This window comes from Arvicanthis niloticus, chromosome 6 (genome assembly GCF_011762505.2).
Source record: "Arvicanthis niloticus isolate mArvNil1 chromosome 6, mArvNil1.pat.X, whole genome shotgun sequence".
NCBI classification, from domain to species: Eukaryota; Metazoa; Chordata; class Mammalia; order Rodentia; family Muridae; genus Arvicanthis; species Arvicanthis niloticus.
The window spans coordinates 6,046,233-6,063,083 of NC_047663.1; the positions used below are offsets into that span (position 1 = coordinate 6,046,233).

The 16,851-nt window shown below is 50.6% G+C and overlaps 1 protein-coding gene across 1 annotated transcript; it reads right to left on the reverse strand.

The window, feature by feature from the left end:
- Positions 1-1,823: 1,823 nt before the first annotated feature.
- Positions 1,824-6,644, reverse strand: Ubald2 (UBA like domain containing 2). The gene is made up of 3 exons (XM_034504285.2): positions 6,318-6,644; positions 6,122-6,184; positions 1,824-2,962 (listed from the first exon to the last, which is right to left on the reverse strand). Exons 1-3 carry the CDS (start codon positions 6,435-6,437, stop codon positions 2,654-2,656), a joined length of 492 nt encoding a protein of 163 aa, XP_034360176.1. The 5' UTR covers positions 6,438-6,644; the 3' UTR covers positions 1,824-2,653.
- Positions 6,645-16,851: the final 10,207 nt, after the last annotated feature.

Consider the following 16,851-nt stretch of genomic DNA (forward strand, 5'->3'; position numbering starts at 1 on the left):
GACAGTCCCAAGAGCTGGTCTGGGGACACTCTTGGATCCATGGTGTCTGTACATCAGTTCTACTTGAAGACGAGGGGCCGCTGCCACCTGCTCCCTGGTTACGGGCTCGGGGTAGCTCCTGTTCGGCACAGGGCTCCTGACCAGCACACACACAGTGCCAGAAGGTTTGATCAGTCATGTCCTGCAGTCCCCTTGGCTAGGCTGCTACAAATGGTAGCTTCAGAGGCAGCTTTGGTGGAGGGGCTTGGTGCATGGCTGCCTTGGCTAGGCTGGCAAGATAGAGCAGGGCTCTCAGTCCCGGGAAGCCGATTCCAAGGTCTGTTCCCAACGGTGACTCAGCCCAGTGTGCTCACTCCATACCTGGGGTCACTTTCTATCCAGGATTCTTTGGGTTCAGGGTCTGGGCAGCTGAGAGCCCCCAGTACCACTACCTAGCTCCATCTTAAGCTAGGGCCTCTAGACAGAGCTTAGGGGTCTGACCCAAATCGGGATCCAAGAAACCCTGAATCGCACGACTCAAGGCCAGCCTGGGCTATGCAGCAAGAACTTGTCTCAAAATAAAGCAGTTTCTATTCCCACCTCAGACTGAGGTGTGCGGAGTGGGAGAGGGGCAACACCTCCACCAGTTTCCATCACTCCCTCTCACACGGGAAAGCATCTGGGGCAAGATGTTCACCCTGAGGTGTGAGAAAGGGGGCGACAAAAATCACACAGGAAAGCGCGGCAGGAAACAGCCAAGAAGCAGGTTTCTGGCTGTAGGCGACAGGCGTGGCTGGGGGGCGCCCTGGGGTGGCGGCTGCCCCTAAAGACTGTTCCTCTTCCTCTTCTCAGTCTTAGGTGCTCATACTCGTGACTGGATGGAAATAACCTGAGAACCCCTGTAGGCATCCCTAAACTACTGAGCTTGCCTCTGGCCTGTCTGGCCCCCTCAGCACTCTGTCTCCCACACTGGTCCTTCCCTGGCAGTGCTGTCAGGTCGGCTCAGTCTCCCTGGTCTAGAAGTTGGCCTCACATGGAGTCTCAACAACCTGCCTCACAGCCACAGGGGGACAGGACCCACTTCCCTAAGTTAGATGGGTCAGCCTCCACCATCCCATACCTGGGCACAGCTGCCCCACCCTTTTTGCAAGCTGGTACTTCTGAATGGACCCTGGCCCAGGTCATGCCAGCCCCTGCCTGGCCGCCCACATACCTGCCAGGGATTTCCCCTTCCAGCCTGGGAAAGCACAGGTGGGCAGAGCAGGGGCAAGTCTGGGAGGAGGCCCGGGGGGTTGTAACTAGGAAACAAAACCGAAAGGACAAACCCAGTTCCCAAGTCCAGCCATGTGTCACATGCAACAGAGGGTAGCTGGGCCCATTGCTCTGCTCCACCCAACAGAGGGTAGCTGGGCCCACTGCTCCTCCTGCCTGAGGCAGGGATGTGTGCTGGTCTCCTGGCTGTGGCTTGAAAGTTTCATTTCACTTTGGCTCCCATTCAGCTGTCTTAACTCCACAGTTAAGGGGCAAGAAGGGTTGAGAGGTCCACAGGAGCCGAGTCAGGAGCAACTCACTGCTGATGGGTCACGGACTCCTGCCTCACCCACCTAACATCCTGCTGGAAGCTAAGAGGCTCTGGCTCAGAAACTGCACCACCACCAAGGCCCCTTCAGGAATCCCGTCTTAGTGGCTTCCAGGCTGAGTTAAGAAGGTACAGAACCAGGTCAGGTCCTGGCCCTGCCTGCACCTTCTAACATGCTAGGCAATACATCCTCACTAGGAAATGCTACAGCCAGGGACTCCCACTGACCTTCCCCACCAAAGGAAACAAAAGCACTACAAGCCAGGAAAGTTAGAAAAGTCTTTAAGTTTTTAAATTAAAATTGCACCCTGGTACGATGATTTTAATTTGGGAACTCAATCCAAAGGCAGTCTCTCCCGGGTGGTGGATGGTGGACCTGACCCTGGACACACACACAACAGGGTGGTGGTCCTCTGACCCTGGACACACACAGAACAGGATGGTGGCCCGCTGACCCTGGACACACACAGAGAACAGCAAGGGATGGGGCAGTAAGTATCCACTCATCAGAGGGCAGCTAAGTCTTCAGCTCTGTACATCTAGCTGGTGACAGGGTTTCAGAGTCAACAAGAGGCCACCACCAGCAGAGATGAAAAGTGTCTACCAGTAATGGGGTAGGAAAATCCATGATTCTGAGGACCTTCTGGGAGCACCTCCCTTGGGGGTGGGGCTTCCTAACAGCTGGTGTGCCTTCTCATGGAGCAGCACCCGGCTCACACACTCCATCTACAAGCACCGTTTTATTCCCCTTTGGGCAGAGAAAGAGGTGGGACAAGGAAGGATTGTGAGCCTCGCCTCTGACCAGAACATGTGTGCAGCCCTCACTCTCACAAACATTAGCTAAATTTATATTCATATATATTATAGTTATATATTAAAAAGAGGAAAAAAAACTTTCCCAAAGAGAAACTCCTGAAGAACCCAAGTGGCTCAGGAAGTTTACTGTCCCCCCCCCACCCACAAAAATTCTCTTATAAAATCTTCCAGTGCGATCTTGAAGAAACCCCCCGCCCTCTCGCCTTCCCCCCTCCCAGCCCTCTTCTGTGTCCCCACAACCCTGGACTGCCCCCTGCTCCAGCCCAGTGGCGTCCAGTCTCATCTCTGGCCATCCATGGCTGCCATGGCTTTCTGAGGGGCGGCCCCCTGTGATGCTCCGGGGGGCCACGTGGGCTGTGGGCAGTGGAGATGGAAGGTGTTGGGGGAAGAGGGCGGGATCCAGGGCACCTGGTGGTTGGGTGGGGATGCGGCCCAGAAGGGACTGAAGTTTGCAGGGGGGGAGCAGGCTACAGCTGTCATGGGGCTGCTTCCGCTCTGCAGGCCCTCAGAAGTTCGAAGCTTGGAGAACATGGCCAGCGCATCAGGGAAGTTGGGTGGCGTTGCAGGGGTGTTGCTGGGAGTACACATCTGTAGGAAGAGAAGAGTCGGTGAGGCAGCAGGGCAGGAGCCTGGTGCCTCTAGCCCACAGGCAACTTTAATAGGATTCAAACACTCATCTTCCCCAGAGCCCGTGAAGGACAAGGAAGAGCAAAACCCCAGTGTGCTGCCCAGGGCTTGGAAAGGACATCCAGCAAGAGGCAGGAGATGTCAATGGTTAATTCCAACTCAAAGCTAGGGTGTCATCGCGAAAGGACAAGGGGCAGCCCAGGACACTGCTGCCCAGCTCCTTTCCTGGCTTGGGGGAGCCAGCTGGCGTTCTCCACAATCTACCCTTAGATGTCCCCAGGGTGTTAGGCACCAGGGAGCAGGGTCTTCTCCCTGCAGCAGCCATAGAAAAACTGCACTTTCTTAGAGCTTCCATTCATTCTGAGTTCAGCCAACGGGGCTTGGACCCTGCCATGTGCAGATGTGGTTAGCCCAATTATTCTTTCTATAATATAAAAGAGGAACTAATGCCCAAGGGTCACGTCACGACTGAACATGCACCCAAAGCTAGTTAACAACTAGCTAGTTAAGACTCTGCGCCATTCCAGGTGTACAGGTCCATGCACTGAGGCCTGTGCCCAGCTGCAGTCTGGGTTAAGTTCCTCCTCAGGTCTGGGCTCTAATACAAACATGCAGCAGCAGCAGCAGCAGCAGCAGCCGTGTAGGCCCAGATGACAGCAGCACACTCCTAGGAACAGGTGGGTCAGAGCTCAGGACCTACATGAGTTAGTTCTGACCTCAAAGCCTCTTCTCCCTCAGGAGGCCAGGGAGTCCTTTCAACTTCTCCTAATTTTAGCAGCACTGGCTCCTCCCCAAGGCACAGGGCTCTGGGGCTGGGGTGCTGAGACACACAACAGGATGCTACAGCTTTATCACTCTAGTTAAAGCAAACCCAGAACCTGGGGCAGGGACCCCCCCACACACACACAGGCTGTGCTACATCAGCTCTTAGGGGACTCTGACCATTGTCTGCTCCAAGGCCCTGAAGGGAAGGCCTTTGGCCTCAGGCAGGTCTGGCCCCACCCAGACACTTCCCTCCTCCCCTCATGATTCCCTGCCCACCCCCATGACTTCTCGGCAGCAGGAAATAATGAATGGGGGGTTGCGGGTGGAAGCCAGTTGCACCACAGTGGCCTGACTGACTTCCCCAGTCAACCAAGCAGGAGGCCAGGTCTCTTCTCCAGGGAACAGCCTGGAGGGCTAAAGGGACCTGTGCCCACCAGCCTGGATGAGCTCAGACAGGTCTCTGGCCACTCTGCTTTGGTGAAAGCTCCATTCCCTAAAGCCCCTCCTATGACCTCAGGTAATTCTGTGTCCCATTTCCCGGCTCCCTACAAATGCCCTTCTTGCCCCTCCCCCCCTCACACAAGTGAGGACCCTTATCATCTCTGTGACAACCCTCCAACTCTGGCTGGCAATCTACAGGACAACCACTGTGTGCTGACTTGTCTTCAAATAAAGTATTTATCTGAGACAGGATGCGGCTAGATAGCCCAGGTTGGCCTGGAGTTCACTGCAATCCTGCTGCCTCAACCTCCCAAGCGTGAGGTCCCAATGTTTTTACATAAGTTTTCTAATTATTTTGTCTTACAAACTGGACTGACTCTCAGAACAGGGCTGGTTGGTGTTCCCCACTGTGCTGGTGAAGCACTGATTATAATGTCTGAGTTACAAAACCAGCTGTCTCCCCAAGGAAAGCTTCCAAGGAGAACACACACACATACAGAGACAGACAGAGAGAGACACAGACACAAACACAAGAATTTGCAAAGGTGGAGGAGGGAGGGATCTCCAGTTCAAGCTGGGGCCTGCTCTCTTCCTTGTTCCAGGCCCTTTATCATGGCTGTGCTTTCCTGAGTGGTCTTGTGCACAGGAAGACATTGAACAGGGATGGAAGCAAAATATTCCCAGGCCCAGGAAGCTAGAAGTCTGGATGGCTGGATGCAGGAGGAGGGGTCTTGGACACGATAAATCCCTCCTGAATCTCCTAAGAGCTTGTCCACAGTGGCCAGGGCCTACACCCAATCCCATTCATCCTCCCATCCTACTCTTACTCCAAACGTTGAGAGCTAGTTTAAACTGAGGCAGACTTCCTCCCTTTGCCCCCTCGTCTTGGTCAGAAGAAGACAGTGCTAAGAAGGAGATACAGCAGAAGACCCCACGTGTAGTCTGTCCCCTGGGGAGAGCCAGGGACAAGGACACCCAAGTTTAAAAAAAAAAAAAGCCAAAAAATGTCCAGTAGCAGATCTCCTAGGGAATAATGGTTTACCACCCCTCTCCTGGGCTCGGGCCCTCCTACATGTTTGGAGCTAATAGCTAACTAGGAGTTGGAGCGGAGAAGGGATGTCCCTGGCCTCAGGAAAGCAGGGTACCCACTGGCCAGAGGGCAAAGGCTCTAGCCGGGAGCCAAGTTGGAAGAGGACAAATACAGGCTTGAGGAACTGTTTCCTGGACTGTTTCTTAACATACTGAAATTAAAAGAAATTCTTGGCCTTATCTTAGGTATATAAATCTGTATATCCTCCTTAAAGGTTATGTTCCCTCGAGGCTTCGGAAGGGCCAGCCTACCTTTGTGGGTAGAGCTGGACTTCCGGAGCCAGGGTGGATCTATCCCTTCCCTGCTTCCTGCAGCACTGGGTGGGTGGGTGTGCAGCTGTGTGGCTGTATCTGTGTATGGCTGTGTGTGTTGCATCAACACACAAATCCTACCTCAGTGGTGTGTGTGTGTGTGTGTGTGTGTGTGTTTTGCATCATGACACAAATCCCTCAGTCCCCTCCCCTGAGCTCCCCAAAGGTCTGGTTATCCTGAGACCCTTCCCCATCCTCTGCTAGCAGAATCCCAACATCCTGCTGGGAGCCGTCTTTCCTTCCTTCCACCCCCCACTTCCCCAACACCAGAGCCCGTACGCCCAGGGCACAGCGCCCGGCGCAGGGCCTCAGGCCCCGATCCAGGAGCCTGGAGGCGGGTCCCAAAGTTGGGCGAGCCAGCGCCGGCCTGGGAGCGCTCTTTCCTGGAAGACATTTTGGCTCTTTGTTTACATTCGCGGCGCGCCGCTCCCCGGCAACATGGCTGTCACCGGCGCGGCTGACAGCGACCCCGCCGCACCGAGCGCCCCCTCCGCGGCACTGGAAGACACTTACCATCTGCGGGTGGTGGTGGCTGTTGGGAATGTTGCTTTCTTGAAAGAACGTGCTTAGGGCGGTCTGCGGACAAACACGGGACGCAGCGGCATGAGCGAGGCCTGGCCGCCCCCGGCCTCCCCGCCGCGGCCCCCGCGCCCCCCACCCCGCGCCCCCCGGCTCCCACGCGCGCTCCCGGCCCCGGCCCGGTGCACACCTCGAATTGCCAGTGCGCCGCTTGCAGCAGCTGCTGCGCCTGGTCGGCCGCGCAGCCCGCGGCCAGCACGAACTGGTTGATCATGACCTGGTGCCGCAGCTCGTCCGTGTTCACCGACATGGCGCTGGGCGGCCGCCCCAGGATCACGCTCGCAGCTCCGCCGCCGCCGCCGCCGCCGCCCGGCGAATGTTGTGGTTCGGCTCGCGCGGCCGCGCCGACGCCGCAAACAACAGCGCGGGGCGGAGCCGCCAGGCCCAACGTTCGGGGGCCGCGAGCCGACGCTGCTGATTGGCCCACGCGCAGCCCGGCCAGCCGCCGGCTCCCACACGGACGTTCGATTCGAATCCTGCGGCGGGCCTGGCCGCTCTGTTTCTCTTCTCGCCTGGCCGCGCCCATTGGCGGAGTCGGCGCCGCGGGGGCGCCCCGGCATTGGCCAGCCTCCGTGTTTTGGCACCTCCGGGTTGGTGGTTGGCTGGGACCGGCGTCGGGAGGCGGGGCCTGACGCGCTGATTGGCCTACCGTAGGCCGGTTTGAACTCAACTCGAAAACCCTGAGTGCTCACTGATTGGTGGAGGTCGCCAGTGTTTGCTGTTGTAGGCGTGGGGGTGGTGCTGGCCAAGTTCATTCATTACTTCATTGAAACTGAACATGCTCAGCTGGAAAAGCAAGACCGAGTGGCTTTGACTCATTTCCTCTGAAAGATGTGGTCATCTCGAGAAACTGAACGATCAAAATAGAAAACACACAGAACCTTCGCAGCTACTCGACTCTCAGGAGTATTTAAATTTTAAATAGCTTCTAAACTTAAGTCGCACTTTAAAAAAAGAAAACTTTGCAAACAGCGCAGAGTCAGATCCTGGGTTCAGTTCTTAACACCAAAAAAGGAAATACAAAAACAAAACAAACCAAACCAAGCAAACAACAACAAAAGAACCAGGCATAGTGACGCATGGTTTTAATTTCAGGACTCAATGGGAGATAGAGAAGTTCGGATGGCTCTGAGTTCGGACATCCAGGATTACATAAAGAAACTGTCTCCAAAAAGCCAGACACACACACACTCTCTCTCTCTCTCTCTCTCTCTCTCTCTCTCTCTCTCTCTCTCTCTCTCTCTCTCTCTCTCTTTCTCTCTCTCTCTCTCACACACACACACACACACACACACACACACACACACACACACGGGGGAGAAGGGAATGGCCAGTGCCAGGGCATGCTTTGCATAATTCAGTCTGGAGTTTTAAAAACCTTGTGCTTAAAAAAAATGTATCTGGTTTCAGCATGAAGACATTTTGTCATTATTCCCTGATCAACAGTGTATCTATTCACATGAAACTTAGATTGCTGGTTATTAAAGTGATCTAAAGGTGACTTAAGGTACACAAGACGATGAACTTGGCTGGTAGGAAAATATTACACACTGTAAATAAGACCCTCACACAAGCCGAGCAATGGTGGCGCACGCCTTTAATCCCAGCACTTGGGAGGCAGAGGCAGGAGGATTTCTGAGTTCGAGGCCAGCCTGGTCTACAGAGTGAGTTCCAGGACAGCCAGGGCTACACAGAGAAACCCTGTCTCGAAAAACCTAAAAAAAAAAGAAAAAAAAAAAGAGCCTCACACATCCAGAGATTTCTGTACTGTAGGAAGGGGGCCTGAAACTGTTTTCACTCTGATCTGGAGGGTTGGATTGAGGATTTACTGCATATGTCTTCTGTTTCAGGAAGTCATATACTGTTTTCATCAGAACTAATTACAGAGTATGTTTTAACTAGTGAGGGGTGTGCAGAACAGAAGGACAATAAGAAGGAAGCAAGCCCTGTTTCTATTTATTAGCCGGTGGAGTCAGGTGCAGCAAGAGTCGGTTCTTTTTCCACAGTGTGGGTCTGCAAAACCAGACTCTAATTGACAGGCTTGGCGGCCAGCAAGTGCCTTTACTCACCAAACTACGTAGTCAGCCCTATTTTTATTTTACCTAAAAGGACTAAATTTTCCATTTAAGAGAACGCGACCATTTTTGAAAAGTATATAGATAAGAATAAGGTTACAATCGATGTTTGCACACCAATGAAAGCATGGCTGGTTGACAGCCTAGTCTACCGGAAGCCCTGGCTGGCTCCCCAGCTCCACAAGAAGATAACAAAAAGCTTTGGACACTAGGATGAGTTAATCTTGTTTCTTTTGTCTTCTGTTTTGTTTGTTTGTTTTGAAGGGGTAGGAGTACTATAATTATCTTTGGATACCCCAAAATGCCCACGGGCTGAGGCCATAAGTGTGGCTGGGAAGTCAAGTATAGTTCTCTCTCCAAAGCTGTGTTTCTGGGTTTTCTAAAGCTCCAAAATCTGTTGACACTCAACTCCTTTTATGTAACCTAGCGTAACACAGCATAGCATTTTTACATAACCCTTACACAGCCGTTCATATATTGTAAATAGTCTCTAAAATACCTTATAATACCTAATAGAATGTAGGCACTAATAGTTGTACTGCATTGTTCAAGAAATAAGGGGAGGGGGGAAGCCTGTGCATGTTTTAAAAAAGCAAAAGAAGAAAGTCTGTACAGGCACCATTTTCTGTCCTAATATTGTCTTGTCACAGGTTGCTTGAATGCAGAGATGTGGTCGTGTAGGCTAGGCGGCCCTGTAGAGTTTCCAGACCTTTTCCCACTCCTCCAAGGTAATTGCAAGGTGAAAGTCCAAAGACACAGCCAGCAGCCTGCGCTTCTAGGGATCTCAGGCCAAGAGCTGACCGAGAACAAGGAAGCACTGTCATTCTGGGATGCAGGTTTTCACAAGTCCATACAGGTGTCCAGCATGCCAGGGTGGTGAGTACAAGCTATACTCAAGGCACAGTCGTTTTAAGAGAACGTGCCTAGAGCCTCCAGGTCTTCATTAAAAAGTTCTCACACCCACCATCATGGCGGTACATGAAGTCCACAAATTCCCAGCATTTGGAAGGCTGAGGCAGGAGAATCAGGAGTTGAAGGCTATCCTGGGCTATGTAGAGAATTATCCAGCTCTCAAGGAAGATAAAAGGTGAGAAATCTGTTGTTTCTTGGACATTAAGGCAACTAATCCCTAAGGATCAGCTAATGTTTACCCGGTGCAGGACACAGGTGTGGACTGCTGGGACGAGCAGGAAAGCCTCCTAAGCTTCAGGGGCTGGAGCTCAGGTGATCTTCTGTGGGCGAAGGTCATCCCAAGAAGAGGCACGAAGAGCTCCGGAAATGTGCCTGTGATCTGTGGTCCCGACAGGTGGAAGGGCTTAATCAATACTTAGGCTTCTGAGAATCTGGTTGAAGATGAATGACTGGGAGCAGAAGGAGTGCCTGGCTCCCGGGCTCCCGGGCTCCTGGGAGGGTGCAGGGAAGAATGGATGAGGTCATGTTTGCCGAGGACTTTGAGCTGTGGAGATGAAAGCGAATCAAGGTGCAAGGTATTATTAACTGAAGGTGTTATTATCTTAATCTGAGAGGACAATACAAGGCCAGTGAAACACTGCAATAAAAACATGCCATTAATAACAAATGAAACACAGTGGTAGCCTCAGAGAGAACAAAATCCTTGTTACATCAATGGTAGGGGCACAGAGCTAGGGATGATACAGCAGCTAAGAGAAACAACCCTGTGTGGTGCGAGCATAACAAGGTCTGGGGGAGTGAGACCGTAGGCAGGCTCATGGTAGTGGACCATAACACTCAGGAGCCCTGCGCTAAGCACTTCCCGGGAGCCAGGCACCTCTTATTTTTGTCTGCGGACCATCCAGGAGGCAGCTAAGGTACACAGGAGGAAAGAATTCTGCCCAGAACCATGAAGCAGCAAGTGGTGTCACACCCTGCTACCTCCATTACCATGAGTTATCTCCTCAGTGGGGCTCAGAGGGGACCTCTTCTAAGCAAGTGTTTTCAGAGGGTCTGAGACATCCTCCAGGGAGGTGGTGAGGGAAGGGCAGAAGGGTAGAGAGACTGCACCCCAACATTTATTGCATCCACTGCATCCTCAATTTCCAAGCTAAGTCTTTTTTTCTTCCACTTCTTTTTGTTTGTTGGTTTTTATTATTATTTTACTTTTGGTGGCTTTTTTTTTTTTTTTTTTTGACAGGGTCTCCTGCAGCCTAGGCTGGCTTTGACATCAGTAAGTAGCCAAGACTGACTTTGAACACCTGATCCAGATGCTGGACTTAGAAGCCCACACCAAGCCAGGCGGTGGTGGCGCACGCCTTTAATCCCAGCACTTGGGAGGCAGAGGCAGGTGGATATCTGAGTTGGAGGCCAGCCTGGTCTACAGAGTGAGTTCCAGGACAGCCAGGGTTACACAGAGAAACCCTGTCTCAAAAAACCAAAAAAAAAAAAAAAAAAAAAAAAAAAAAAAAAAAAAGAAGCCCACACCAGCACTGCAGGTTCTTCCTCCTTTCTATGCTCCAACCCAAGCAGCTCCACAAAACTGAGAGAAAAGGAATTTCAGAGTGCCAGGTTTCTGATAAGCCTAAGGCTGGGAGAGCCATCAGAGCCACTGAGCCCCTTTCCCAGAGGTTGGCTGCATACAGAGGTTCCTTTCATTCCCGACCTTCCCCCACCTGTCTGCTTTCCCCTAATACCTCCCACTTTAGAAAAAAAAAAAAAGTTGTTTTTTTGGCCCCTGTAGCCCTGCTTGGCCCAGAAACTTCCTGACTTCAAGGCAAAGCTGAGATTTGACTCTACATAGTACTGTCTTCAACCAGAGACTTGTTTGCTGGTTTGCTGTGGGCACAAGTTCTCCATCTGTAGCCCAGGCTGGCCTCAAACACAGGAACTTCTTGTTTCAGCCTCTCAAGTTCTCACAAGTGTGTTTTTTTTGTTTGTTTATTTGAGACAAGGTCTCTCTACCTAGCCCTGGCTGTTCTAGAACTTACTATGTAGCAGGTGTACATGCTCTTCAAATATCACATTCTACTTTCAAGTCCAGCTGGCCCACCGGAATCTCCTTAGAATCTAGAGCCTAGATAGTACTGACAAGATAGAGAACACCTTTCATCTGTGTTGTTGGAGACAGAAAAGCCTACGATGATTCCCCCAGGGATGAGTCCATGCTGGTTTATACCAGATTATGTTTTCCACAAACTGTCACATGCCTCACAAAGGACAAAGGCCAGACCACTCCCCGCATAGTTAAAGACACTCCCCCAAAGCAGCACGTTGGTCTGGACACTCTGTGCTGTACCTGGCAGCCAGGTGATAAGGTAGCCCCACCTTTGGTTGCTAGGTGTGTCTTAGCCATCTACAGGGGCAGGGAGACAAAGGGAGGATTGAGGAACAGCCTCCTGAGCAGTCTCCTCCTTCTTGGGTGGGTGGGTATGCTGGCTTCCTGCTCAGGTGAACACTCTCTTTGGGAACAGAAAGGAGATGTCAAGAGCTAGCCATTCCGGCTCCTCAGTGAGCCTACAGAGAACAGACTGCAGACTGGCCCACTACCAGCTCCTTAGTGGAATCTCCTCATTTAATAGAGAAAGAGAAATATATACTAGAAACGAAAGACCCAAAGCCTGTGCCTGCCTGCCTCTCTCTCTCTCTCTCTCTCTCTCTCTCTCTCTCTCTCTCTCTCTCTCTCTCTCTCACACACACACACCAAACAGTCATCCTTTGTACTTTTGGACTGAACACACTTTAAGAAGTCCACAATCAATACCTTTGCAGCCCCTGCCCCAGTCTGCAATGGCGCTTTCCACATGCAAATTCTGCTTCCTTCACCAGTCTTGACACTCAGATTCCCCTCAATCATTCTCCAGCTCTCTCACGGTCCATGACCCCATCTGTCTATGCCATTGTGAGCCTCAGTTCCTGGCTCATAGCTAACCCTCGTGGGTGATCTTAGTGGCAGCCCTTGGAGCATGTGAGAAGTCTGAGAGTGCTGGCTTTTTCCCCTTCTTCATGATTCCATGAAGCAATTCTTCTCAAGCTAGCAGTTACAGATCATGAGGAAATAGTCTGAGGAGGCAGGCTCGTTAGAGCGTAAAGAACTGGAACTGGGAGGCATTTCGGTAAATAAAGGAGCTGGGTTGTTGGACGGGACAGCACAAAGCAAAGCAAGGCCAAAGGAAGACCTGTTTAGGAGCTGAACATGGTGGAGCACACCTGTAATCCCAGTGCTCAAGAGCCTGAGGCAGGAGGATCACTGTGAATTTAGAGGCTAGCCAAGGGTACACAACAAGAGCCCATCTCAAAATCCAGTCAACCACTACTGCATATTTACTGGAAGGACTCCAAGACAACAAGTCACAGACCTGTGCACATCACAGACTCCTGCCCACCCACCGTGAATGCTGCTGCACTGTTCATAACAGCTGAGTTATGGAACCAACTCTGGTCTCCAACAGCCAAGATGTGCTGTCTAGGTTTGTTTGTTTTTCTAAAGACAGGGCTTCTCTGTGTAGTCCTGGCTATCCTAGAACTCACTCTGTAGAACAACTTGGCCTTGAAGTCAAAGAGATCCACCTGCCTCTGCCTCCTGAATTTGTGCTACTATCTCCTGGCTGGAATTACATATTTTTATATTTATTATTGGATATGAATGTTTACCTGCATGGATGTCTGTGCACCACGTGTGTGCCTGGCTCCTACAAAGGTTGGAAGTTGGCACTAGATCCCCTGAAACTGGAGTTGGAGTTACAGGTAACTGCCAACTACCATGTGGGTGCTAAGAATAGAACCCAGGTCCTCAGCAAGAGCAACAAGTGCTCTTAACCTCCGGTATCATCACCAGCTCGGGCACAGCGGAGTTTTGTTAAGTCACATAGAAGAACAAAGTTGTGTGGTAGCGGCAGCGGTGGCGGCATCGGTGGAGGCAGTGGCAACTCACACTTTGATCCCAGCACTTGGGAGGCAGAGGGATCTCAGAGTTTGAGGCCAGCTTGGTCTACAGAAGTGAGCTCCAGGACAGACATGGCTGCACAGAGAAACCTTGTCTCAAAAAACAAACAGTATGAGGAGGAGGAGGAGGAGGAAGAAGAGCAACAACAAGACCAAGAAGAAGAAGAAAGTTACGCCTTTAATCCCAGCACTTGGGAGGCAGAGGCAGGTCAATCTCTGAGTTCGAGGCCAGCCTGGTCTACAGAGTGAGTTCCAGGACAGCCAGGGCTACACAGAGAAACCCTGTCTCGAAAAACAAAAGAAGAAGAAAGTCATACCATTTGGAGAAAATCATAGTAAGTGACACAAGACAACCTCATAAACGCAAGTTGTGTGTGGTCTATCTCATTCATGGTTTCTAGATTTTTACATAGTACCCAAAATCTTACACAAGGAAGTAGAAGTGAAGTTGCTCAGGGGAAACCAAGGGGCCTGACAGGAGGAGGGGTGAGAAACGGGAGGGGGATGAGTGAGGTGAGGTGAGGGTGTGAGAGGGCACAGTAGGCATATGCACAGAAATTAGGAGATGGCTCACTGGTAAAATACTTGACCTGCAAGCAGGAGACCCTGAGTTTGAGCCCAGCCCTCACATAAACAAAACAAAACAAAGGGGTGGTGGTGGCCCAAACCTTTAATTCCAGCACTCAAAGAGGAAGAGGCGGGCAGATCTCTACGAGTTGAAACCCAGCCTGGTCTACAGAGTGAGTTCTAGGGCAGCCAGGGCTACCCAGAGACATCACCCTCCACCCAATATAAAAAAAAAAAAAACAAAAACAAATGAACAACAGCCTCCCCCAACCCCTCAAAAAGCCCAACTGGGAATGGTGCTTAAGAAATACCCATTTGAAGTGCATGCTGGGAAGTTGAAGTGCATGCTGGGAAGTTGGGGAGGTTGGAATAGGACTGAGCTGGAAGGGCTGACCAGGGCTGACTGGCATCTGCTCTGGGTGTGGAAGGGCTAACCTTCCTTTCTCTGGGGAAAACCTGCCAGTGCTGTCAGATTGGCCTTAAGAGTCCTCAGGCTAACCAGGTTAGACCTCGCTAGGAGGCGATAACTCAGTCCTGCAGGTTTACCTCTTGCCCATGCTAAGTTCAGTAGGTCAAGAAAAACTACCCTTGGGGCAGTGACATCATTTTCCAGTCTCTGGACTCTTCCATTAAGTGGAGGCTCCCAAGCTGGCAAGCTACACCCCTGAGGCCTGTTTTTGTAAATAAAGTTTTATTGAAACACAGCTGGCCTTGTTGTTTGCATCCACCCCCACCCTCACCCCTTGGCGCTAAGGTTGATTAAGCAGTTGTTCCGCTCATGATGCTTTGAATCTGAACCATGCCAGCAGTTAGGGAGAAGGCTGGGAGCTGACGGCCAGCAATGAAATGGAGTAGTTCAGAAGTAACATACTGTCTTCTGTTCCTGGCTCCTGGTCCAGAAGAGTCATATGGCTTCTCTGACATCCAGATTTCTACCCCACACTCAGAAGTTGAGTAGAAAAGGGAACACAACAGCAAAATCTGCTGCTACCGACTTCACGGACAGTCGGGCTATTGGGCAACTGAGTAAGTTCATGCTTGCCCACTTATCTCTCAGTCTGGGTGTTTATCATTTATTTATTTAGCTAGTTAACTAGCTACTTAGTTAATTTACTTTAAGTCAATTTCTTATGTTGTCTAGGCCTGCTGTGAATGTCACTATGTAGCTGAGGATGTTTTTGATTCCCTGTTTCTGCCTCCCAAGTGCTGGGATTGTAGGCATGTGCCACTATGACCAACTACAAATTCACTCATCTTTATTTACTTAGGTACTTGTGAGACAAAGTCTTGGTCTTTAGACCAGTCTGGGCTAGAACTCATGTAGCCCAAACTGGCCTTGAACTTTTAGCAATTCTCCTGCCTCAGTCTCCTGAGTTCTGGGGATTATTGTCATAAAGTGTATTGTTTGATTTTTTTTTTTTTTTTGCAATGGTAGGTGTCTTAGTTATTGTTCTATTTCTGTGAAGAGACGCCATGACCAAGGCAGCTTATAAAAGAATGCATTTCGTTGGGGGCTTGCTTATAGTTTCATCATTGCTGGGAGCACGGCACCAGGCAGGCAGGCACAGTGCTGGAGCAGAGGCTGAGAGTGGACATTCTTATTCAGACCTTCACACTAGGGGTCAACTGCAGGGCCAGTTCAAGGTAGATAGTCACTTTGTCATTGAGCTATATTCCAGCCCTGTGGAAGGACTTTAAAAACTTAATACTTGCCGGGCAGTGGTGGCGCACGCCTTTGATCCCAGCACTTGGGAGGCTGAGGCAGGCAGATTTCTGAGTTCGAGGCCAGCCTGGTCTACAGAGTGAGTTCCAGGACAGCCAGGGCTACACAGAGAAACCCTGTCTCGAAAAACCAAAAAAAAAAAAAAAAAAAAAAACAAAACAAAACAAAAAACCAACAACAACAACAAAAACCCAAACCCAGAAAAATGTATTACTTGTTTTGTTATTTTATTGGTGTGTATGTGCATATTCATGTGTAGGCTTGTATGAATACATGCATCTGGGAGCCAAAGGGTTTTGTTTTGTTTTGCAAAGTCTCCCTAGTCCTGGCTGTCCTAGTATTTACAGTGAGGACATGTTTTTCCTGCCATTGTCTCCTGAGTACTGTGGGTGATGTCACCCCTAGGCAAGTGGTAGCCAAGTCCACCAAGGGAATTTAAACTGACCAGGACTCAGCAGGAAAGACAGAAATGGTTAATGAGCTCTAAAGTCTCTCATAAGACAGGAAGGTGTCAGTAACTTTTAAGTTATAGGAAGTGATTATGTAGTACAAAAGGGAAGGGGGGAGAGGTAAGGGAGGGAGGGAGGGGGGGCCTTGGAAAAGTTAGACATCACAACTGTAATCCTAGCACTCAGGAGAGGGGAATTGCCAGGAGTTCAAGGCTACCTGGGGTCTATAGCATGTTCTAGAACAACCCAGACTAAAGAGTAAACTATGTCTCAAAGAAAAAAAAAAAGAAAAAAGAAAAGAAAAAGAAAAGAAAGGAAGAAACAAAAGAGAAGAAAAAAAGAAAAGAAAAATAAATCATCCCTGGAGCCCTGGACCAGAAGCTTATTTAAAATAAAGCCCCCGGGGATTTGGTAGTTGAGGAATGATAGCTCTTCCTTGTCTTTACGAGCCAGGAACCCCCAAAGTGAGTAACAGCGGAGTTTGTTTCCTGACTCCAGGAGTGCAGGCCACACCACTTGTTCTCCAGACCCAGTCAGAGTGGGGCTGTTAATAAACACAGGGCCAGAGTTTGGGTGAAAGAGGAAGGAAGTGCTTACTGTGCACAAGCACACTGGGTTATACACGTCGGGACTGGGAAACCCCCAGGATGTGCCTTGTCAGTTCAACATGTGTGCCAGGCTCAGCCAGGTCTGCCGAGCTCTGAAGCCTACATGCAGGCAGAGAGAATTCCATGTCCTGCCTTCTAGCCGCTTCTAGTTCAGAACAGAACAACCGATAGTGCCGTGTTTGGAGCCATCAGAAGGGCCAGAGCAAAAACAACCCCCAAACCCCAAACAACACTGAAATGGAAAGAACTAAGCAATTTGATAGGGTACCTGCTAGGCCTGGCAGGCAAATGGTTTCAAAAAGCACTGGGTTCAAAATAGCATTTCTCGGAGGTTCCATTACGTCTC

Excerpts from the sequence above, each read along its gene's own strand:
- Ubald2 (XM_034504285.2), bottom strand. The coding sequence starts at position 6,437 with ATGTCGGTGAACACGGACGAGCTGCGGCACCAGGTCATGATCAACCAG. Across the intron at positions 6,185-6,317 it reads CGGCGCACTGGCAATTCGAG|ACCGCCCTAAGCACGTTCTT; the intron begins GTGTGCACCGGG and ends GTTTGTCCGCAG. Across the intron at positions 2,963-6,121 it reads GCCACCACCACCCGCAGATG|ATGTGTACTCCCAGCAACAC; the intron begins GTAAGTGTCTTC and ends CTCTTCCTACAG.